General features: G+C 43.7%; 1 protein-coding gene across 1 annotated transcript in view; it reads right to left on the bottom strand.

The window, feature by feature from the left end:
* Nucleotides 1–1,381: 1,381 nt before the first annotated feature.
* The window catches only part of LOC148131896 (uncharacterized), a 54,967-nt gene continuing 33,336 nt past the window's right edge, over nucleotides 1,382–23,012 (bottom strand). Inside the window, exons 6-8 of the mRNA XM_087953737.1 lie at nucleotides 20,330–21,102; nucleotides 12,600–12,606; nucleotides 1,382–3,319 (exon numbers count right to left, since the gene is read on the bottom strand). Of these exons, the coding sequence (XP_087809863.1) occupies nucleotides 2,634–3,319; nucleotides 12,600–12,606; nucleotides 20,330–21,102 (1,466 nt within the window). The 3' untranslated portion in view covers nucleotides 1,382–2,633. The remainder of the gene's footprint in view (nucleotides 3,320–12,599; nucleotides 12,607–20,329; nucleotides 21,103–23,012) is intronic.

Consider the following 23,012-nt stretch of genomic DNA (forward strand, 5'->3'; position numbering starts at 1 on the left):
AACCCACAATTTCTGGAGACAAGTCTTTCCACTGGTTAATTGTTCTCACAAATTCTTCCTTTGCTCTAGGACTGGTTCTCACCTTCTGATCTGCTTGCCAGAAGCTCGCAAAAGGGGAAATCACATTGCAACCGTCATAAATATGAAGCAGATGCGAAGCACCTGAATTTTGGTCATGTGATTGTGGGGAATGCTGCAACGGTCTTAACTTGAAAAATGGTTGTAAGTCCTCCCCCCCCCCCAGTGCTGTTGTATCTTTCAGTAGCCCCTAAACAAATGGTTATACTGTAAGTTGAGACTACATGCATGACCACGTGATGGTGTTTTCTTTCTGAAAGCAGAAGCTTTAAAAAAAATAGTATAAACTGTACATAACTTTGCCCACTGTAAAATAGCTAAACAGCTGAAAGCCTTGAATGATATATAAGACAAATTCCTTGTGTGTCCAATCACACTTGGCCAATAAAGAATTCTAAAAGGCAGGTGTGTGTGTCAGAGGATAGTCACGAATTGGAATAGAGCAGGGTAACAAGGCCAGCCAATCAATAGGCATAGCAACTAAGTCAGCCAATGAGGACTGTTTGGAAACTGAAACTAGTAGTCTAGGCGTGGCTCTATATTAAGCTCTGCAGCTCTGAAGCTGTGTTAAAACTCTGAGTCTGTCTATTGAAAATGAAACTGCTTCTCTCCTCTGTTGTGTCTTGCTTGCCTGCTGAACTAAAGTGAAACTGATGTCTGTTTCTGAGCTGAAGTTGAGTTGCTGCTCTGCTTTGAACCTGTAACATATCTGCTTCTGTTCTTGGGAGTTTGGAGAAATCTACAACTGGCATTGTAACATTTACTTTATATGTTTCTAAAGAAGTTAAATGAAGCCTCAGCCATCTGTGCTTACTTTTCTGGCACTGAATTTACGCTGCAATACTCGAACAGTGTGTGTGTCAGGGCTCCAACAAATCTACCTCCATTCAATCATAAGTCTCTAGCCGCATCTCTCAGAGGAAAAAAATGAATTATTAGGAGTGACCAAGTCGGCATTAGCTGGGTGCAGCCAGCTCTAAGACACATCATTCATTTCATTCTTGACCCTGGTCTTCCCCCCACTCCGTGGATGTATATTCTCCAATGGGACACTTCCATAGCCAAGAGTCATCAATCATGCTCTCTAATAATATTCTTGCATGCCGATAGCTTTGGGCTGCCAAGGCAATTATCTGAGGCATTTAAGGAATGCACTGCTTTCCCCCCACTCCCTTTCTACTGGCAACTAAAAAGACCAAAGAAGTATTTTTTAGTTGAAAGTGTGGCTGAATCTACACAAACCTTCGTAATATATAGATATTTGGCTTAGCATCTTGCACAAATCCATAAGACTTGAATCGGCTGGCACGAATATAGATTTTTATTTCATAGCCACTTACAGGTATGCACAAAACAATAAAATGTAATACATATTGAACTATGATCAGCAATAAAACAATTTATTTCCTAATCCAATGCAACCATCATGTATGTACTGAACAGTAACAATTTTTTTACAGCTTTGTTTCCAGACTGGATGGAGAGGAATGGAAAGATTTATGCTCTTTGCAGACAGCTGGTCATTTGTATCCTTTTAAAGTCATTGAGGCCACTTAGAGGTTTGTCTACATTACTACAACACAGTCCTTTCAGCACTTCCAAGAAAGCTCCTCACCTATTTGCACTACTCAGGTCAAGCTGATGACACAGATAAACATCCAACTCTGAGAAGTGAAACATCGTCAAAGAAAAAACAGAAAGTCCAGTTGCCTCTGGAAAAAAGCACCTTTGGTACAACCATAACCTGGATGACTGAGAATCTCCATAGACAAGAAGATCTATGGGGGTTCCCCCATACCAGGGATGGTATTTAGCCAGTTCTGACCAGTCCTTGTGGACTGGTAGGGAAAATTCTGACTGGTTCGGTGAATTGGTAGGGAAAATTTTGACTGCCCCACCCACCCGCCGGCCCCCACCCTTTGGCCTCTGCCTCCCAGCAACTTTCCTCCTTGCAGCAAACAGCCTGTTTCAGTTTCAGTTTCAGCACAGCCTGGTTAGCACAAGCAGCTGATTGTTGGTTGGATCGGCCTCCCGGCGATCAGCTGTTTCAGGGATTGCCATCGCTTATTGCTGTCTCTGCGCGCCTCATTGCATCCCATTTTTGGCCTCAACGCGCCCCAGTTTTGGCCCGTTCCGATCCCTGCCTCCCAAAAATGGGGCATGAGGAGGCGGCAATAGGATATGGCAATCCCTGCAGCCTGAAACAGCTGATGGTCGGAGGCAGATCCAACCGACAATCAGCTGTTTGTGCTAATCAGGCTGTGCTGAAACTGAAACAGGTTGTTGTTTGCTGCAAGGAGGCAAATTGCTGGGAGGCAGAGGCAGGTTTTTTTTCTTGTTGGATCATTGTGCATGCACGTGCAAACTGCATGATTGGTGCATGCCCCCGTGAAGCGTGCACATGAAGCAAGCTTCGAACTGGTAGGAATTTTTTTTTGAAAAACACCACTGCCCCCATACTGATCTTTTATAAGAAGGGAAACTGATTCTGTTTCCCACACATAATGCATCTCTTGATCGGGCGTAAGGGAATCGGAGTAACAGAAGACCTTTCACTACGGAACTTTTTCCCCTGCGTGAATCCTCTTATGAGAAGTAAGGTGACCATTCTGACTGAAACTTTTTCCACACTCTGAACATTTGTATGGTTTCTCCCCTGTGTGGGTCCTTCTGTGGCATGTAAGGGAAGAACTCATTATGAAACGCTTTCCACATTCCGGACACTGATATGGTTTCTCCCCTGTATGGATCCTTCTGTGGCAAGTAAGGGATGAGCTAATACGGAAGGTTTTTCCACACTCCGGGCATTTGTACGGCTTCTCCCCGGAATGGATCCTTTTGTGGTAAGTAAGATCACTGCTGGTGTTGCAACTCTTTCCACACTCTGTGCATTTGTATGGTTTTTCGCCCGAATGGAGCCTTTTATGAGTGGTAAAGGAAGTCAAGCCATTGAAGCTCTTCCCGCACTCCGTGCATTGGTAGGGTTTTTCCCCAGTGTGGATCCTTTTATGGGAAGTAAGGTAACTGTTCATGCTGAAGCTCTTTCCACACTCCGCGCACTTATATGGCTTCAGCCCAGTGTGGATTGTTTTATGAGATGTAAGGTGACTGTTTTTGCGAAAGCTCTTCCCGCACTCCGTGCATTGATACGGTTTCTCCCCAGAATGGATCCTTTTGTGGGAGGTAAGATTATTATTCCTGCGGAAGCTTTTCCCACATTCTGTGCATTGATACGGTTTTTCTACCGTGTGGGTCCTTTTATGAGCGTTCAGATTGCTGTTCTTGCTGAAGCTTTTCCCACACTCAGTGCATTTATGTCTTTTCTCTCTAAGCTCAAAATCCTGGTGTAAAGTAAGAGGAAGGTTCGAACTATACTTTTTATCATCGTCCTTGCATGCATGCGATGAGAGGTGAGATTTTTCCATGTCTCTGTTTAACTGGGTTTCCTTGGGCCTTTGTGGTCCCCACAGATTTCCAAATATCTTTCTCCTGATTTCAGTTTCCACTGATTTTGAAGGTTCTACAGGTTGCTTTGTATAACTCTCAGTCTGTTGTCCATCACCTGCTGGAAACAAAATGAAAGAAGAAAAAATTTCACGGTTAAGGTACAAATGTACGATATCTCTATAGAAACGGAATGAAGGTTTTAGCTCTCCCTACAAGCAATAATAACTGGGGACGCAGTGGCTCAGATGCTGAGCTTGTCGATCAGAAAGGTCGGCAGTTCGGTGGTTCGAGTCCCTAGCAGCATGTAATGATGTGAGCTCCCCTTACTTGTCCCAGCTTCTGCCAACCTAGCAGTTCAAAAGCATGTAAAAAATGCAAGTAGAAAAATAGGGACTACTTTGGTGGGAAGCAAACAGTGGTCCATGCGTCATTTAGTCATGCCGGCCAAATGACTATGGAGATGTCTTTGGATAGCGCTGTAATGGAGATGAGCACCACCCCCTAGAGCCAGAAACAATTAGCATGTATGTGCAAGGGGAACCTTTACTTTTACAAGCAATAAACGTATGAATACTTTCCTCTTCCATAGAGAGAAAAATATTAAATGGGAATTTCCTTTAATAAATACATCTGCTGGTTACTTTTGAGTATATAATATGTTCCAATCTTTTTTTGGGGGGGTGGGGGGGGGTGTAAAAAGTTTTTTATTTTTTATAACATACAAAACAACAAATAAAACCTTCTTTCAATTGTACAGTGTGTCGGTTTGGTACATATATCATGTGCACAATATCTGTAATCTTTTCCTCTTAACTTTATATTCATATTGTATTAATCAACTTTCCATATCATACTATATCATTATTATACTATCATTAAAAATTTTAATTTCAATTCCAAGAGCAAATCTCAGTTCTTACTGGATTGTATTCATAATATAACTTCTTCAACAATAATTATTATATAATTATAATAATTATAAAAAATAATTATTAATCATTATAATATATCATTACTGTTACATTGTGCTTCAATTTTTTACTTTTCTATCTAACCATTGGTAAAATAAATCCCATATCTTAAAATATTCTTTTTCTTCTTGCTGTCTAATTGCTAATGTTAATCTACTCATTGCTGCACATTCCATTATTTTCTTAATCACTTCCTCCTCCATTGGAATTTTCTCATTTTTCCAATTTTGAGCAAATACAATTCTGGCTGCAGTTAGAACACTAATCATCAGATATGTTATTTTTTTATTGTAACCTTCAGGTAAAATCCCCAATAAAAATATCTCTGGTTTTAAACCTATGTGCTGTAATATGTTCCAATCCTATGTGAGCCCAGAGGAAAGTCAATTCCTTACCTAAGGAGACCACATTGCTTGCATTTTCCAGCATCACTTCCTTGTATAGAGATTTTTGGCTGAAATTCAGCAGAGCCCATTCCCCCTCAGAGAAAAGCACAGCTACATCGTCAAAGGTTACGGCTTCCTAACAGAGAAAGAAAACGTTCCCAATTAATTCATAGTTTCAGGAACATTACAAGTTGTCTTTCTTAATGGAAAAACGACAACAACAACCCACACCAATGATTCTGCAGAACCTTCGAACCCGTTTGGTGGCTGCATTGCTTAGGAATCAACTGATGGCAAGACCTTTGGATCAGGACTCTTGCCCATCTACAACGGTGGCCCACAACCTTTTGGGCACCAGGGACGGGCTCCGTGGAGAAAGTTTTTTCTGTGGACCAGAGGCGGCATGATTTCGTGTGCTTGTTCTGACTTAAGCTTCCTAAACCATAATTAAGCACATAGTTCTTTTAAAAACAAGACTTATTTTATTGCAACAATTGCTTTCATTCCCAGACGGAGTTAAGCTCAAACAGTCCTCCGAGATAAGCACACACCTTTCAGTTCTGTGAAGGGCTGCCAAAAACAGAAGTATCAAATGAACTAGAAAAGAAACCAATCGAAGTACAAAAAAAACCAACCGAAGTACAAAGAGCTTCAAGAATGACTTTGAACCGAGCGAACGACTTTGCTTCCTGCAAAGTTTTCGTCATCTTGGCCTGACCTTTATAACTTATGGGAGGGGCAATCACCTCCCAGCCTTACTCCTGAGTCGCCCCTTTTGTTTCAGCTGCTCTCGCCTTCTAGCAGCTCTGTGCATATGCACACTGGGAACAGGCTGCCCTGGGTCCTCTCTGCCTCGCTGCTGCCAGACTCCGAAGGCTACACTCCACTCCCAGATGGTCCTGGCCCCATCTCTGCATCGGACGCAGGACACTTGTCCAAGTCCTCTCCAGACTCCCTGACTGGTCCCCGTTCTTCCCCACTGTCCGATTCTGCTGCCGTCTGCATCGGCTGCCAGCGAACCACAACAGTGCTTCCTGCATCCCACGTATGAGGCTTCACTTATTTGCGTGGCCCGGTTGCCAGTATGCTGCAGCCTGGTGCCGGCCCATGGAGTGGCGGGTTGGGCACCCATGATCTAGAAAGTAGCTTCTTCAATGAATTGGTCAGAGAGCTCCGTTTGGCAAGGGAACTAATCAACAAACTCCACTGAACACCTACACAAAGTTGTTGGAAGACATCTTCCAAATAACAACATGAGTGCCATAACTCTGCAGATGACATAACATCTGCAGAGTTCCCATCAGAATACTGGAAGCTTCTCATGATCCAAAAAGCAAGCTAGAGGGAACTAATAAAATAAAGGAGATAGCCAGAGGTGGTCTTCAAAAAATTTAGCAAAGCGTTCTCTGCCCGGTTGCTGGGTGGGAGTGGCCATGGTGGGTGTGTGGCCTAGTCGGCCTCCTGCACTACGATGGAGGGGAGCATTTTTCCCTCCCTGGGCTCCGGAGGCTTTCCTTGAGCCTCCATGGGGGCGAAAATGGCCTCCTCCGGGCACCGGAGGCTCTCTGGGAGCCAGAAACAGGCCCATTTCTGGCCTTCCCGAACTTCTGGGAGGCCCGTTCTTCACCCTACCCGAGCCTCCGTGCGCGCCCTGCACTTACCTGCATCCACATGGGGACTCCTGGGGAGGGAAGGGCTGGGTGGGCAGGGCCAGCCAGGAGTGGGATTTGGGGGTTCTCCAAACTGCATAGAGCCGTGATGGCGAACCTTTTCCATGTTGCATGCCAAAAGTGGCACATATGCATGCCTGCACCCATGAATCAATGCGTGTGCGGCTTCCCCTGCTCCATGTGCATGCACACTCCCCCCCTGTGCGAGCACCATGTACCACTGCGCATGTGCGCGTGACCCTCCTGCACGCCGCATACCTCTGCGCATGCGTGGCAGATACCCAACAATCAGCTGGCTGGTGGGGGCACGCGTGCATGTGGAGTGGGGCTCTTCCGAGCGTCCTCTCGCATGCTGGCAGAAGTGGCTCTGCATGCCACTTTCAGCATGCGTGCCATAGGGCATAAATTCTTAGCTCGGGGCTCTCCCGAACCCCTGCGAACCCCCAGCAGCCGACCCCTCGAGAGGGCACCGGGAGGAATGGAGTAGGATTCATTATGAAGAAATCACATCGGTATTTGGAGATCTTACTCCTACCTGAGTTGGAAGGACAACCACTGCTTCTGTTCCACCACAGAGAAGAGAAGTTTCCACAGGTAGCATCACTGCCGTCCCATTTGCTGAGAAAGAGATTACAAAAAGTAATTTGCATGTTTTAAAAACATCTATCACAGAGTCTGTCTGATTTGAGTGGTTAAGGTGCCAGGTTAGAAACCGTGAATTCTAGTCCTGGCTTAGCCATGAAAGCCAGCTGGGTGACTTTGGGTTCATTACTCTCTCTCACCCCAACCCACCTCACAGGGTTTTGTTGTAGGGAAAGTAGGAGGAGGAAGGTGTGTTGAATATGCTCAGCGACTTAATTATTTCTAAAAACAATGTCAAGGTATTGAGATTTAATAGCTGACCAGCTGTTGTAAGGCTGATGCAATGAGGATGAATCAGCATGGTTATTGCCGCTTTAAGACTGAGGATGGGTCCCACAGGGTTTTGCCACTTTAAGAAGCTGTCTATACATATATATATGAGGCCAGGAGAGGGCGTATCTCTCCCTCCTTGTGTTCTCTCTCCATTTTGGTTCTCCGTGCAGAGTAAAAAAGACTGATTGCTTGCCAGGTATTTGCCTACCATGTATATGTATGTATACAGCTGTTTTGTATATAAACCACTATTAAAAGACAAAGCCTCTGTGTGCTGTGTTGTGCTCCTGGGTTGTCTCACAATAGCAGTCACGTTGCAAACACTCTGACTTATGACCACAATTGTGGCCAAAATTTCTGTTGCTGAGTGAGACATTTGTTAAGTGAGCTCTTCCCCATTTTACGACCTTTCTTTGCCACAGCTGTTAAGTGAATTGCTGCAGCTGTCAAGTTAGTAACACGGCTGCAAAGTGAATCTGCCTCCCGCCATTGATTTTGCTTGTCAGAAGGTCGCAAAAGGGGATCACATGACCACAGGAACACTACGACCGTGATAAAGATGAGTCAGTTGCCAAGCATCCAAATTTTGTTCATGTGACCCTGGGGATGCTGCAACGGCCGTAAATGTGAAAAACAGTCATAAGTCACCTTTTTTCAGTGATGTAACTTCGAACGGTTGCTAAATGAACTGTTGTAAGTCGAAGACTACCTGTATTCTTGGAAAAACAAGCTCAGTACAGACTCTTCAGGACTGTTGTATCAGAAGAATCTTTCTTTACCTGAAGACGGGTCCAGAAATGGTTTCTCCTGGGAGATCTCACCAAAGACCAGCTCCTGAGGAAGATATTTAATAGAGTTTTCAATGGCCATCTCAACGAAGGGCTCCTGACCCTGAAATAGTAAAAAAGTGGGGAGTTTATTCTATTCTGTTCTATTTCCTATCCTATCCTATCCTATCCTATCCTATATTCTATTCTATTTTATTCTATTCTATTCTATTTTCTATCCTATCCTATATTCTATCCTATCCTCTATTTTGTTTTATTCTATTCTAGAATAGAATAGAATTCTTTATTGGCCAAGTGTGATTGGACACACAAGGAATTCTATTCTATCCTATCCTATATTCTATCCTATATAATCCTATCCTATCCTCTATTTTGTTCTGTTCTGTTCTATTCTGTTCTATTTTCTATCTTATTTTATCCTATCCTATCCTATCCTATCCTATCCTATTTTCTGTCCTGTTCTATTCTATTCTATATTTTCTATCCTATCCTATATTCTATCCTATCCTCTATTTTGTTCTAATTCTTTATTGGCCAAGTGTGATTGGACACACAAGGAATTCTACTCTATCCTATCCTATATTCTATCCTATATAATCCTATCCTATCCTCTATTTTGTTCTGTTTTGTTCTGTTCTATTTTCTATCCTATCCTATCCTATATTCTATCCTATCCTCTATTTTGTTCTAATTCTTTATTGGCCAAGTGTGATTGGACACACAAGGAATTCTACTCTATTCTATTCTATCCTATCCTATATTCTATCCTATATAACCCTATCCTATTCTCTATTTTGTTCTGTTCTGTTCTGTTCTATTCTGTTCTATTTTCTATCTTACTTTATCCTATCCTATCCTATCCTATCCTATTTTCTGTTCTGTTCTATTCTATTCTATATTTTCTATCCTATCCTATATTCTATCCTATCCTCTATTTTGTTCTAATTCTTTATTGGCCAAGTGTGATTGGACACACAAGGAATTCTACTCTATCCTATCCTATATTCTATCCTATATAATCCTATCCTATCCTCTATTTTGTTCTGTTTTGTTCTGTTCTATTTTCTATCCTATCCTATCCTATATTCTATCCTATCCTCTATTTTGTTCTAATTCTTTATTGGCCAAGTGTGATTGGACACACAAGGAATTCTACTCTATTCTATTCTATCCTATCCTATATTCTATCCTATATAACCCTATCCTATCCTCTATTTTGTTCTGTTCTGTTCTGTTCTGTTCTATTCTGTTCTATTTTCTATCTTACTTTATCCTATCCTATCCTATCCTATCCTATCCTATCCTATTTTCTGTTCTGTTCTATTCTATTCTATATTTTCTATCCTATCCTATATTCTATCCTATCCTCTATTTTGTTCTAATTCTTTATTGGCCAAGTGTGATTGGACACACAAGGAATTCTACTCTATCCTATCCTATATTCTATCCTATATAATCCTATCCTATCCTCTATTTTGTTCTGTTTTGTTCTGTTCTATTTTCTATCCTATCCTATCCTATATTCTATCATATCCTCTATTTTGTTCTAATTCTTTATTGGCCAAGTGTGATTGGACACACAAGGAATTCTACTCTATTGTATTCTATCCTATCCTATATCCTATCCTATATAACCCTATCCTATCCTCTATTTTGTTCTATTCTAGAATAGAATAGAATTCTTTATTGGCCAAGTGTGATTGGACACTCAAGAAATTCTATTCTATCCTATGTTCTATTCTATATAACCCTATCCTATCCTCTATTTTGTTCTGTTCTGTTCTATTTTCTATCCTATCCTATATAATCCTATCCTATCCTCTGTTCTAGTCTATTCCATTCCATTCCATTCCATCCCATCCCCAGAAAGATTCAAAAACAGACAACAGAACATCTAAAGTGAAAATTAAATCTCCTCCTCCTAATATTAATGGAAGAGGGAAGCGTTTAAAAATTGTGTAACATTATATCCCGCAACTGCATCTTTTTTTGGAATGATTCTGTCTCACCCTCAGCTTCTCCTCTTCTGCTTGGCTCAAGAGAAAGCCTTCGGCCAGGGCCACCGCTTGGGAACAGGTCTTTGCTCCACACTCCTGGACCCAGCTTGTCATCTCCGGAGGAAGGACAGCCAGGAACTGCTCCAGGACCAGAAGATCCAATATCTGAGCCTTCGTGTGCTTTTCTAACTTTAGCCGCTGCCGGTAAACATGGTGGAGTCGGCTACAAAGTTCTCGGGGCCCGTCAGCCTCTTGGGAAGAGGTTTCCATGAAAGAAGGAGTACCTAGAACCCCATTGGTAGTTTCCCCTTCCAGGATGTATTGATTGTTTTTTTCCATGAATTTCCCAGCAGTCTTGTTCAATACAACCCTGGGGTCTCTTTCTTCTCCTTTCCTTGCTGTGTGTTGTTGTGTGTCTGTTTTCCTTCTGTGCTCAAATGCTGTTCTGGTCAATTTCAAAGGACTTCCCCATTCTGCAAAGTATGTTTCATTGATAGGAGCAGGATGGCAGGAAAAACTCCCCTGCGCCATCTTGGGAATTTTTTTCTTCCTGGAAAACTGGAAACTTTACACACAACTAGAGGCGACACAATAGCAGTGTTCCAATATCTCAGGGGCTGCCACAAAGAAGAGGGAGTCAAACTATTCTCCAAAGCACCTGAAGGCAGGACAAGAAGCAATGGGTGGAAACTAATCAAGGAGAGAAGCAACTTAGAACTAAGGAGGAACGTCTTGACAGTTAGAACAATTAATCAGTGGAACAACTTGCCTCCAAAACACTGGAAGTCCCAAAGGTGCTTTTTTCAAGAGGCAACTGGACTTTCTGGTTGTTGTTTTTATTTGAAGACATTTCGCTTCTCATCCAAGAAGCTTCTTCAGCTCTGCCTTCAAAGAAACCGCCTTTGGATTATGGATTTTCTGTCTGGGCACTCACAGAGGGTCAGACTAGGTAATTTAACACTGGTACACCACAGGGTTGCGTGTTGAGTTCCTTATTCTATACTCTTTATGTGCACAACTGCATTCCCACTCACGCTAGTAATACTATTGCTAAATTTTGCAGATGATACAACAGTGGTGGGACTTATCTCTGGGGGAATGAGTCTGCCTACTGAGATGAGGTGGACCGGTTGCTTTCGTGGTATGGAGACAATAACTTGGTCCTCAACACCAATAAGACCAAGGAGCTTATAGTGGATTATAGAAGGAACAGAATAGACATCCAGCCCTTGCTTATTAATGGAGACCGAGTGGAGCAAGTGGCCAGTTTTAAGTTTCTGGGTGTTACCCTACAAGAGGACCTGACCTGGGGTGCCCACATTGCAGCCCTGGTCAAAAGGGTCCAAAAGAGATTATACTACCTGAGACTTCTCAGGAAACAACAACTGAATGAAAAACTGCTGGTGATCTTCTACCGCTGCACCATAGAGAGTATTTTAACTTACTGCATCTCTGTATGGTTTGCCAATTGCACAGTGGCAGATAGGAAAGCACTCCAGAGGGTTAACGTCATTGCCCAGAAGATAATTGGTTGCCCTCTCCCCTCTTTGGAAGAGCTTTATAGCTCCCACTGCCTTAAGAAAGTTCAAAACATTCTCAAAGATCCATCTCATCCCGGGAACCCTTTTTTTTGAACTATTACCATCTGGCAGATGGTACAGAATAATAAAAACAAGGACAAATAGGCTGAAAAACAGCTTCTATCCCAGGGCAGTAGCTCTTTTGAATTCTGCTGTATAGTGCAGTGTTGGTGTGGTGTTGGGAGTTTTCAATTCAATGTGTGGAGGGTGAAGGATGTGTATTTGTGTTTATTTTCAGGGTCATGATGTGCACTGAAGATGGTGTTCGATTTCGTTGTAGATGTGCAATGAGAATAAAGTAAACTAAAACTAAACTAAATGTCTTCAGAGAAAAACCAGAAGGTCCCGATGCCTCTTGAAAAAGCCCCTTTGGGACAGCCATGACCTGGATGACTGAGAATCTCCAGAGACATCTTCCAAAATGGAAGTTTTTAAGACGAGACTGGACAACCATTAGTCTGAAATGGTACCATAGACCTTCCTGCCGGAGCAGGGAGCTGGACCAGTGGTGGGATTCAATTTTTTTTACTACCGGTTCTGTGGGTGTGGCTTGGTGGGCATGGCAGGGGAAGGACAGGGGTGGGATTCTACCAGTTCGCACCTATTTGCTAGAACCAGTTGTTAACATTCTAAGCAGTTTGGAGAACCGGTTGTTAGAAGAAATTACTGGCCTAATCCTGTAAAGAAGGCAGGAAGGAAACATTCTGGTGTTGCTTATAGAAACTGCCTCTCCGTTAACCCTTATTACATTCTTGACAGGACTAGACTTCCTGTCTCAGAAACTTCTCTGGAGTTTTTTTCCCCTCCTTTGCTGGTACTTTGCTTGTGTGGAGTGACCATTCAAAGTTACAATAGCACTGAAAAAAGTGACTTATGACCACTTTTCACACTTAAGACTGTTGCAGCATCCCCACAGTCATGAGAGGCCAGGCGAGGAGATGCGTGCCTCAATGTGAGTGATATTGAGTTGGCCACACCCAGCCAATAATATGACCACCAAGTCATGACCACCCAGTCACATGACCACCAAGCCACACCCACCACCGAACTGGTTGTTAAATTTTTTGAATCCCACCCCTGGGGAAGGATCCATCCCCACTCCACTTCTGGGGGAAGGTTACTGTAAAATCCCATTCCTTCCCCACCCCACTAACCTGCTTTCCAGCTCCGTTCTCCTGTGCAGGGCAACAAAAGAAGAGCCAGCCAATCAGCTGGGACTCGGGAGGCAGAGAAGAGATGGGGGTGGGGCCAGTCAGAGGTGGTATTCCGAACTACTCAAAATTTCTGCTACTGGTTCTCCGAACTACTCAAAATTTCCACTACCAGTTCTCCAGAACTGGTCAGAACCTGCTGAATACCACCTCTGGGCTGGACTAGAAGATCTCCAAGGTCCCTTCCTTCCAAACTCTTTGTTATTCTGTTCTGCTGCAGATTTAGCCGCAGACTGGAGCCAGTGGAGGATCTGCAGGGAAACGGCTGAGCGGAGCTGGGCCAAGCCTGCCTTTGCTCCCTAGATCTCCTTGCCCACCTCCACCCCGCCCCGTTCCCCCTCAACCCTTACTGCCCGGGTTTTCCAGGACAAAAGCATCCCACCCCCGCACTTTTTTTTGCTCTAAGGGCTGCAAGCAAGGCAGAATTGCAAAGGCGGCTTTGCAAAAAAGGAAAGCTGCTTCGCCTGGCATCCAGACGGACAAGGAAGGGAGCGCAAACTCCACCCTTACCCGGCAATCCTGCACTCGATCTCCAAAGCCAGTCGCGCCAGCAGAAGGATCCGCGCTCCTAAAGCGATGCAAGACGCAGCGGCCTCGCAAGCCCGCCAGCCTCCCCCCCACCCTGGTCTTCCAAGAAAGGGTTAAAGGGAGAGAGAGAGACAGCTGCTTCCTAGAAGGGGCATGCTCGGGCCGGGGATTTCCCTTGACGGTGCTGGCGCGGGGGTCCTCCGGGCTCTTTGGTGCAGGCTGTCCTGGGTTGAAGGCAGGGGCGGGGTAGCCTCTTTTTTCAGGAGGTCGCCGTTTAGTGGTGGCTTGCTTGCAGTAACCCGATGTAAAGCAAAGCCGCGGTTTGCTTTAGGCTTGGCTCGGTTTCAGAGGACGTCTAATTCACATTTGAAAGAGCTGAGCAACATATTTCGGTTAGCACAAGAGGCAGTCAAGCGAATTCTCCAAAGCACCAGAAAGCAAGACAAGAAGCAACGGATGGAAATTAATCAAGGAGAGAAATTTCGTGACAGTGAGAACAATTAATCAGTGGAACAACTTGCCTCCAGAAATTGTGGATGCTCCAACACTGGATGAAGTTTTTAAGAAGAGATTGGATAACCATTTGTCTGAAGTAGTTTCCTGCCAGAGCATGGGGTTGGACTAGAAGACCTCCAAGGTCTCTTCCAACCTATTCTATTTCTAGTCTGTTCTATTCCATTCCTATTCTTTATTCTTTTCTCTTCTGTTCTCTTCTTTTCTGTTCCTAGTCTAGTCTATTCCATTCCATTCCCATTCCTTTTTCTATTCTATTCCTATTCCATTCCTATTCCTTATTCTATTCTATTCTATTCCATATTCTATTCTATTCCTATTCCATTCCTATTTCTTATTCTATTCCATTCCATTCCTATTCTTTATTATTTTCTCTTGTTCTCTTCTCTTCTGTTCCTAGTCTAGTCTAGTCTATTCCATTCCATTCCATTCCATTCCTATTCCTTTTTCTATTCTATTCCTATTCTATTCCTATTCCATATTCTATTCTATTCCTATTCCATTCCATTCCTATTTCTATTCTATTCTATTCTATTCCTAGTCTAGTCTATTCCATTCTTATTCCTTATTCTATTCCATTCCAGTCCTATTCCTATTTCTTATTCTATTCTATTCTATTCTATTCTATTCTATTCTATTCTACTCTACTCTACTCTACTCTACTCTATTCAATTCCTAGTCTAGTCTATTCCTATTCCCTATTCTATTCTATTCTATTCTATTCTATTCTATTCTATTCTATTCTATTCTATTCTATTCTATTCTATTCTATTCTATTCTAATTCCATTCCATTCTATTCCTATTCCTATTCCTATTCCTTATTCTATTCCATTCCATTCCTATTCCTTATTCTATTCTATTCCATTCCATTCATTCCTAATTCTATTCTATTCCATTCCATTCCTATTCCTTATTCTATTCTATTCCATTCCATTCCTATTCCTTATTCCATTCTATTCCATTCCTTTCCATTCCATTCCTATTCCTTATTCTATTCCATTCCATTCCTATTCCTTATTCTATTCTATTCTATTGCTAGTCTAGTCTATTCCTAGTCTAGTCTAGTTTCAAGCCTGAAATTGATGGGTTTCAGGCTTGCTACATTCCTAAGGGAGGAGGAGTGGAGATAAAGAGAGTTGTTTTGGCTAGGTGATCTTTCTTCCCATGGGAAATGAGCTGTCTGTGCTTGGGCCCCTTGAGGTGGAGATTTATGACATCAAGCAACGTTAAATTACTTCTATTGACGAATGTGACTTTTGGGGGTTGTTTCTAACTTGTAATATTGTGTGGTAACTCCGGGTTGTGTCAGATCCAGAATTACCACAGACTTTGCCAATTTGATGCTTTCCTAAATAAAAGAAATTGTCTTGGAAGATGGACTTTGTTCTTTTCTTTTTAAATGGATTTCATCACTTGGGAACTTGACATCTAGTCTATTCCATTCCTATTCCTAATTCTAGTCTAGACTATTCCTAGTCTAGTCTATTCCATCCCTGTTCCTTATTCTAGTCTACTCCTAGTCTAGTCTATTCCATTCCTTATTCTATTCTAGTCTATTCCTAGTCTAGTCTATTCCGTTCCTTATTCTATTCTATTCTATTCTATTCTATTCTATTCTATTCTATTCTATTCTATTCCTAGTCTAGTCTAGTCTATTTCTATTCTATCCTCTCCCAATCTCATCCCCATCCCCATCCATTGCCTTTTCAGATCGTCCACAGCTCCAGCTGTTTCTGGAGAGTCTCAATCATCCAGGTCATGGTTATCCCAAAGGTGCTTCTTCAAAAGGCAACTGGACCTTGTTTGTCCAGTTGCCTTTTGAAGAAGAAAAAAAAAAAGCACCTTTTGGACTGGATATTTTATATTTTAATCGCTATTTTTATAGCTATATCCCACAGGTCCTCCAATCCCCGGTCTGTGGATCGGCACCAAGCTGTGGCATGCCAGAAACTGGGCTGCACAAATAAGCAAAGACCTATTTGCGGGATGCAGCTCATTCCGGTTCGTGGAAAAACTTCTGCCCACGGAACCGTTCCCTGGTGCCCCAGTGGAGCATGATTTGCTAGAACAGAGGTCTCCAAACTTGGCAACTTTAAGACTTGTAGACTTCAACTCCCGGAATTCTCCAACCAGCTATGCTATTTACAGGGTATTATTCCTGTAGTATTGGAAGTGACGAAATGGGCCTATTCGGCCTGCAGAGGCTTTTTTCAAGTCTCTGGGAGACCGAAAAAGGCCTCAAACCAGCCACGGTGCGGCACAGTGCAGGTAAGGGGGGGGCGGGGGGATTACACGCGCATGTGCAGAGGTGTGTGGGGGAGGTGTGCATTGCCTTCTGGGCGTGGAGGGGCACACATTGCACGAGCGCCAGCGTGCACACAATTTTTGGCACAGGAGGCCAAACAGGCTAGCCACCACTGCCCCATACCATTTCAGACAAATGGTTATCTTAGTATGATTTAGTGTTAAGCAAAACGGAATGATAATGTGGCCTGTTTTGTCTTCAATAACTTTCTTAATGATTCCTAAACTGGTACTTGCCTTTCAGAGCTACTACATACCCTGTTTCTCCAACAATATGGCCTCCCCCAATAGGAAGTCCCAGCATGTTTTATATGCATGAAATGAAATTAAGCCCCTCCCCCAAATTAAGGCCTATATTAAAACATGTGAAATGGGGGGAATGGTGGGGGGGGCTTGCCATTAGGAAGTACTTTTGTTGCACACCCGGATATGGTGCTGCCTGCGTTGACCCCGATATGAAGTGCCCCACCAACGCCGAGGTCAACATCCAAGCCGTCGCCGCCCGCCCGAAGATGCAAGGGGGGTGGGAATTAAGTCACCCCTGAAAAGATGACCTAGCCATTTTTTCGGGGCTCAAAAAAAAAAAAAGGCCCAGCCTTATTATATGAGAAACACGGTAGTTAGCCTCTGCACTGCGCTTCATAGTACAACCCCAAGATTTTCCTCCTATTTAGACACAGCTTACGCTTTAGCAGCATATATCAAGTTACTAACTTCTCAACTGCAGTGATTCACTTATCAACTACGGCAAAAAAGGTTGTAAATTGGGGCAAAGCTCACTTAACCAATGTCTCCCTTCACGACAGGAATTTTGGGCTCAATTGTGGTCGTAAGCTGAGGACTACCTCTATTTACACAATGCTCACTTCAGGTAAAACCTGCTAATGATCTCCCAATAAATATGACTATGGGACCCAATCTACACATATGGACACATGGCTCTATACATGCATCAGTCAGAAGCCATATCCCCACTCCATATTTAACAAGGTCCAAGATAAAAAGATTAATGTCAGGTCAATTAACAGATGAAAATTGCCAGCCAAACAGCAAGCTAACTTGATATATCCATATATCCAGACAAACTCTGCATACATCCACAATTCACACTCTCACACATCAGCACTCTTCTCCCTCCCTCCAGCAGCGAGAAAAAGGAGAAATATGAAGTAATGGTTCCTCTGGAAAAAGAAAGTGTTAGGATTCCGCCGATTGCCCTAATTGAATCATGAGCCTCGAACCAAGCTTCAAAAGAAATCAAAAGATTTATTAGGAGTAACATGTCCGGCATTAACCTGTATGAAGCCAACTCTGGCCTACGTAATTTATGGCCACCTGTGTCCCTGTTTCCCCCCTCCCCCCGGGTGTGTCATAAATCAGATTCTCCAATTAAGCACATTCACAGGCTGGGTGTCATCAAACACGTTCTCCAATTAAGGATTTTCATGGGCAGAAGACCTGGTAGCTTAGCTACAATCTTTGTAAGATAAATGTTGGAATTTACTTCTGGTTTTAAACTGCTGCTCCTTCAGGTTTCCTCTCTCCCCCTCTGTTTATGGCAACTCCATAACAGGCATAGGAATGCTTTACAAGTTGACAGAAAGATAACCAGGGATAAAACTGGAAATGGAGTGAGGGAAAGTAATACAGGTCGTCCTTGCTTATTGATCAGTCATTCAGCAACTGTTTGATTTTCCAATGGCACTGAGCAACTGGTACCCTTGTTTCCATGAAAATAAGACTTATATTGTTTTGCCACTCAAAAAGGCACCAGGTCTTATTTTCTGGAGGGGGGGAAGGATGCCACTGACTCACCTCCGTTGCGCGCGTCGCCCCCAGCCTTCTTTTCGCTGTCAGAGGCCTTCAGGAACTTCTTCTGCAGCCGGCAAGACTTTCCTGAAGGCCTCTGCAGCTGATAACAGACCTCTGTTATCGGCTGCAGAGGTTTTCAGGAAAGCCTTGCTGGCCGAAGAAGAAATAGGCCGGCAAGGCAGGTGTCAAGGTGTGCGAGGCCTGGGTGCAACTTTCCAAAGGTAAGTAGTAGGGCAGCTCCACACACCCCCATCCCCACTGTAGCTTAACTTTTAGCCATGCATACTGGAATGGGCAGGGTGTTAATTAAGGCTTATATTGGGCCCATGTATAAAAATCATGTTAGGACTTACTTTCGGGGGAGGTCATATTCTCAGGGAAACATGCTTACTTATAACCCAGGAGAGTCAAACTCGATTTCATTAAGTGACGCATCGGGGTTGTGTTTGACCTTGGAGGTGGGCGGGCGTGGCCAGCTCAATGTCACTCATGTCGGAGGCACCAGTGCTGGCCTGAGTGCTGTGCCAGCGAAAACGGGCTCCTAAGCTCCATTTTTTTGCTACAACAGCCTCCTGCAATCCTCTACCAGCAAAAACGGAGCTCGGGAGGGCCACGTGAGGTACTGCAGGCCAGTCCTTTGCTGTTTCCAGGTGGTCCCGTAGGCCAGATCTAAGCATCCCATGGGCCGGATCTGGCTCCCGGGCCTTGAGTTTGACACCCGTTATAACCAATCATCAGAGCTACTGTGTCACAGTGATGCGGTTGCCACTGTCATGCCCCTGTTGGAATCTGATTCCGAGGGGGAGGTCGAGCAGCTGTCAGGGAGTGGGAGTGTGGCTCCGGTGGCTGTGGAGGAAACTGGGAAAGGGCAGTCCGGCTGGGCATTCAGAAGAACACCTAGGCTCACCCTCTCTTCATCTTAGGGCATGCAGGGAGGAATGGAGAAGGGAGCAATGTGAGTTACGGGGGTTATGGGAGAGAAAAGGGCCCTGATTCCCTTCATTAGCTGCAGCCAGGAAAACAGGATTTTAAAAGGGTGTTTGCACATAGCACCTTTCTGGAAGAAAAGCGTGCATTATCGTTGTTTTTCAAGTCTTATCTGGGTTCTGTCATCTTCCCAACTGTGTGTGTTTCGTTATCTTTGGAAGTCTGTAATTCCTTATCCTGCCCTGTCCTGGGAGCAAAAATGGGGCCATGGGGGGGACGACACACCATATCCTCCCCGCACCTCATTTTGGGCCTAGTGGGCCTCCCTGCACTTACTTGGGAGCTAAAACGGGGCGCGTGGGGATTCTTGGAAGGGGAGGGGATGGGCCAGCCAGCAATTTAACAACTGGTTCAGCTGAAGTGGTGGAAACCGGTTGAATCCCACCACTGCCTATATCCCTTCATGTTCAACAGAAGCTTCTCAGGAGATTAATGTAAGGCAAAATGCTAAACAACGAAGATTTTATCCAATCAGTGGTGTCGGACTCTTGACGATTCTATGGACTTTTCTTCTTTGAAGTTGTTCTATGCCAGAGATCGGTGGCCTGCAGGCTGGATGCATCACATGCAGGCCACGCCCACCCCAGCTCCGCGAAAGGGGGGGGGAAATTACGCAACATCACGTGACAGCAACGTGACGCGGCGAGTTTGACACCCGTGTTCTAAGCTCTGGCTGGTGTCAGCTTTGATGGTGTCCTTTGGCGCCTGGCTTCCTGTTAGCTCTAACTCTTTCAAACATAATTCATTTCAGATTATTTGGGGAAAAACTCACTTTCCCATTTGGTAGTTCGGGCACATGGTTAAAAAAAACCTGGTGTCGCTGAAGGATCCCATGGCATACACAATAGTTGGCTTTTTTGTGCTTGAATAAATGCTACCTAGTCAGGAAAGAATCTAAGTACACCACCACATGAATAAATGCTTGGCATCTCAGTGTGTCTCTATTAATACTCGCACCTTTTAAAGGATTTTTCTGTAAGCACCTTAACTATCCATTCTACTACTGATTTCTCCTTCGTCCTTCCTTCAACTCTGCAGATACAATTCTTTCTTTAAGTCTGTCATGCATTCGTGTCCAACTTGTCATGGTGTTCCATCAACTCAGAACTGGAGTCCACGAAGCTCTTTCAACAGTCAACACGTTTATTGGGTTGTCCCCTGTGTGAATCTTCTTATGAGAAGTCAGTTGACAGTTCCAAGTGAAGCTTTTTCCACATTCCATGCATTTGTAGGGTTTCTCTCCCGAGTGGATCCTTTTATGAGAAATAAGATTACTTCGCTGATTAAAGCTCTTCCCGCACTCCTTACACTTATAGGGTTTCTCCCCCGAGTGTATACTTTTATGGGAGATGAGATTACTTCGCTGACTGAAGTCTTTCCCACATTCCATGCACTTATATGGTTTCTCCCCTGAATGGATCCTTTTATGCAAAGTAAGATCACTGTTGGTACTGCAGGTCTTTCCACACTCCGTGCATTTGTAGGGTTTCTCCCCCGTGTGGATCCTTTTATGGGAAGTAAGGTGACTGCTTATGGTGAAGCTCTTTCCACATTCTATACATTTGTAAGGTTTCTCTCCAGTGTGAATCCTTTTATGGAAAGTGAGGTGGCCACTCTGGCTGAAGCTTTTTCCGCATTCCGCGCATTTGTACGGTTTCTCTCCAGAATGGATCCTTTTGTGAGACGTGAGCTGACCATTCTGACTGAAGTTCTTGCCACACTCCGCACACTTGTACGGCTTTTCTCCCGTGTGGATCCTTTTGTGAGACGTGAGCTGCCCACTCTGGCTGAAGCTCTTTCCGCAGTCCGCGCATTTGTACGGCTTCTCGCCTGAATGGATCCTTTTATGGGAAGTAAGGGAGCTATTTTCACTGAAGCTCTTTCCGCACTCCAGGCATTTGTATGGTTTCTCCCCTGAGTGGGTCCTTTGATGGGAAATAAAATGGTTGCTGTTACTGAAGCTGTTGCCACATTCCATGCATTTATATGGTTTTCCTTCTGCGTGGATGCTTTGATGGAAAGCAAGAGGGATGTCCCACTTGAAACTTTTCCCATCTTCCTTGCATCCGTCTTGCATCTCTCTCATATAAATACTGGGGCGTTCACATGCATCGGATTCCTCTCTAATTGTTTCTCCAAATGGGAAGCCCATTCCTTTTTCTCCGTGATCTCCTTGAATCAGGAAAAGATGGACATCCAGATTTTGAGAGGTAGAGGAGTTTTGGAGCTCACCATTTAACTGGTTTGCCTCTGGCCACTGTGGCCTTTGCTGATTTTGAAACTTCTCTTCTCCAATTTCAGTTCTGACTGTTTGGAAAGCTGCCTCTTCGTAATTCTCGTTCTCCCATCCATCACCTGTTGAATCAAAAAAGAAAAAAATATATGAGAAATGTAAAGCACAACTTGAGAGTGCTGTTAGGAATCAAGCCCCATTAGCTGCTTCTTATCTAGTATTTCTCTATTAACCTATTTTTTTTATTTTTATTTTGTCTTACAGGAACTGGGCATGGCTAGTCTAGTGAACAGAAGGACCAGGGGAGACAGGATAGCAGCGTTCCAATATTTGAGGGGCTGCCACAGAGAGGAAGGATTCAAGCTATTTTCTAAAGCACCTGTAGGCCAGACAAGGAATAATGGATGGAAACTGAACAAGGAGAGATTTAACCTGGAAATAAGAGGAAACTTTCTGACAGTGAGAACAATCAACCAATGGAACAGCTTGTCCTCAGAAGTTGTGGGAGCGCCATCACTTGAGACTTTCAAGAAGAGATTGGACTGCCATTTGTCAGAAATGGTGTAGGGTCTCCCACTTGTGTGGGGGGTTGGACTAGATGACCTACAAGATCCCTTCCAACTCTGATTATGTTTTATCTGTCTTTTTATGAACCCATAAAGACACGCATGCGCAGAGATGCACATTGCGGGGGAATTGTTTGTGCATGCGCTGAGACATGAAGCGTGGGGGATCGCGCACACATGCGAAATGCATGGCTTGCAGTGGGGAAACACGTGCACATGCACAGAGGTGCGCAGTGCACACGGTGATCGCATACGCAGATGCATGGCGTGCAGTGGGGGAATTGCATGCACAGGGGGCATGGGGGGATGAGGGGGCAGCACGCATTGCCTTCTGGGTGCTGGCACGTGAGCCCAAACGCACACGCAATTATCGGCACGGGAGCCGAAAAAGGTTAGCCACCCCTGGACTAGAAAATCTCCAAGATCCCTTCCAACTCTGTTATCCTCCTAGTTACTTTGTAGTAGAAATTATCCTCTTAACATAAAATAAAGAAAAAAAACTTACCCAAGGTGGCCAAATTCCTAGCATTTTCCAGCATGACCTCCCTATATAGATTTTTTTGGTTGAAATCCAACAGAGCCCATTCTTCCCCAGAGAAAAATACAGCTACATCGTCAAAAATCAGAGGAACCTGTAATAGGAAGAGAACAATCCCTTATCAGTGAAAAGTTAGTGGAAATTATATACATATACATATACATATACATATACATATACATATACATATACATACATACATACATACATACATACATACATACATAATATATATATATATATATATATATATATATATATATATATATATATATTTCTTTTCTTAAGTTTTCGTGGGTACTTACATGTATGGTATTCAGCTTTGTTCAGGTATTTTCCCACGTCATTATAGTTGTGCTTTTAAAGTTGTAGCAATGTTTCGGCAGAATCTCATCTGCCATCATCAAGCTTCTGTATTGTGTTCGTCTGTGAGTCAGACTTTTACAGTTGTTTCAGTTTTAAATTTGGGGCTAGCCTACTGCTGTGC

Source organism: Notechis scutatus, chromosome 2 (assembly GCF_049901735.1).
Source record: "Notechis scutatus isolate UNSWTSFEM ecotype Mainland chromosome 2, rNotScu1.2, whole genome shotgun sequence".
NCBI classification, from domain to species: domain Eukaryota; kingdom Metazoa; phylum Chordata; class Lepidosauria; order Squamata; family Elapidae; genus Notechis; species Notechis scutatus.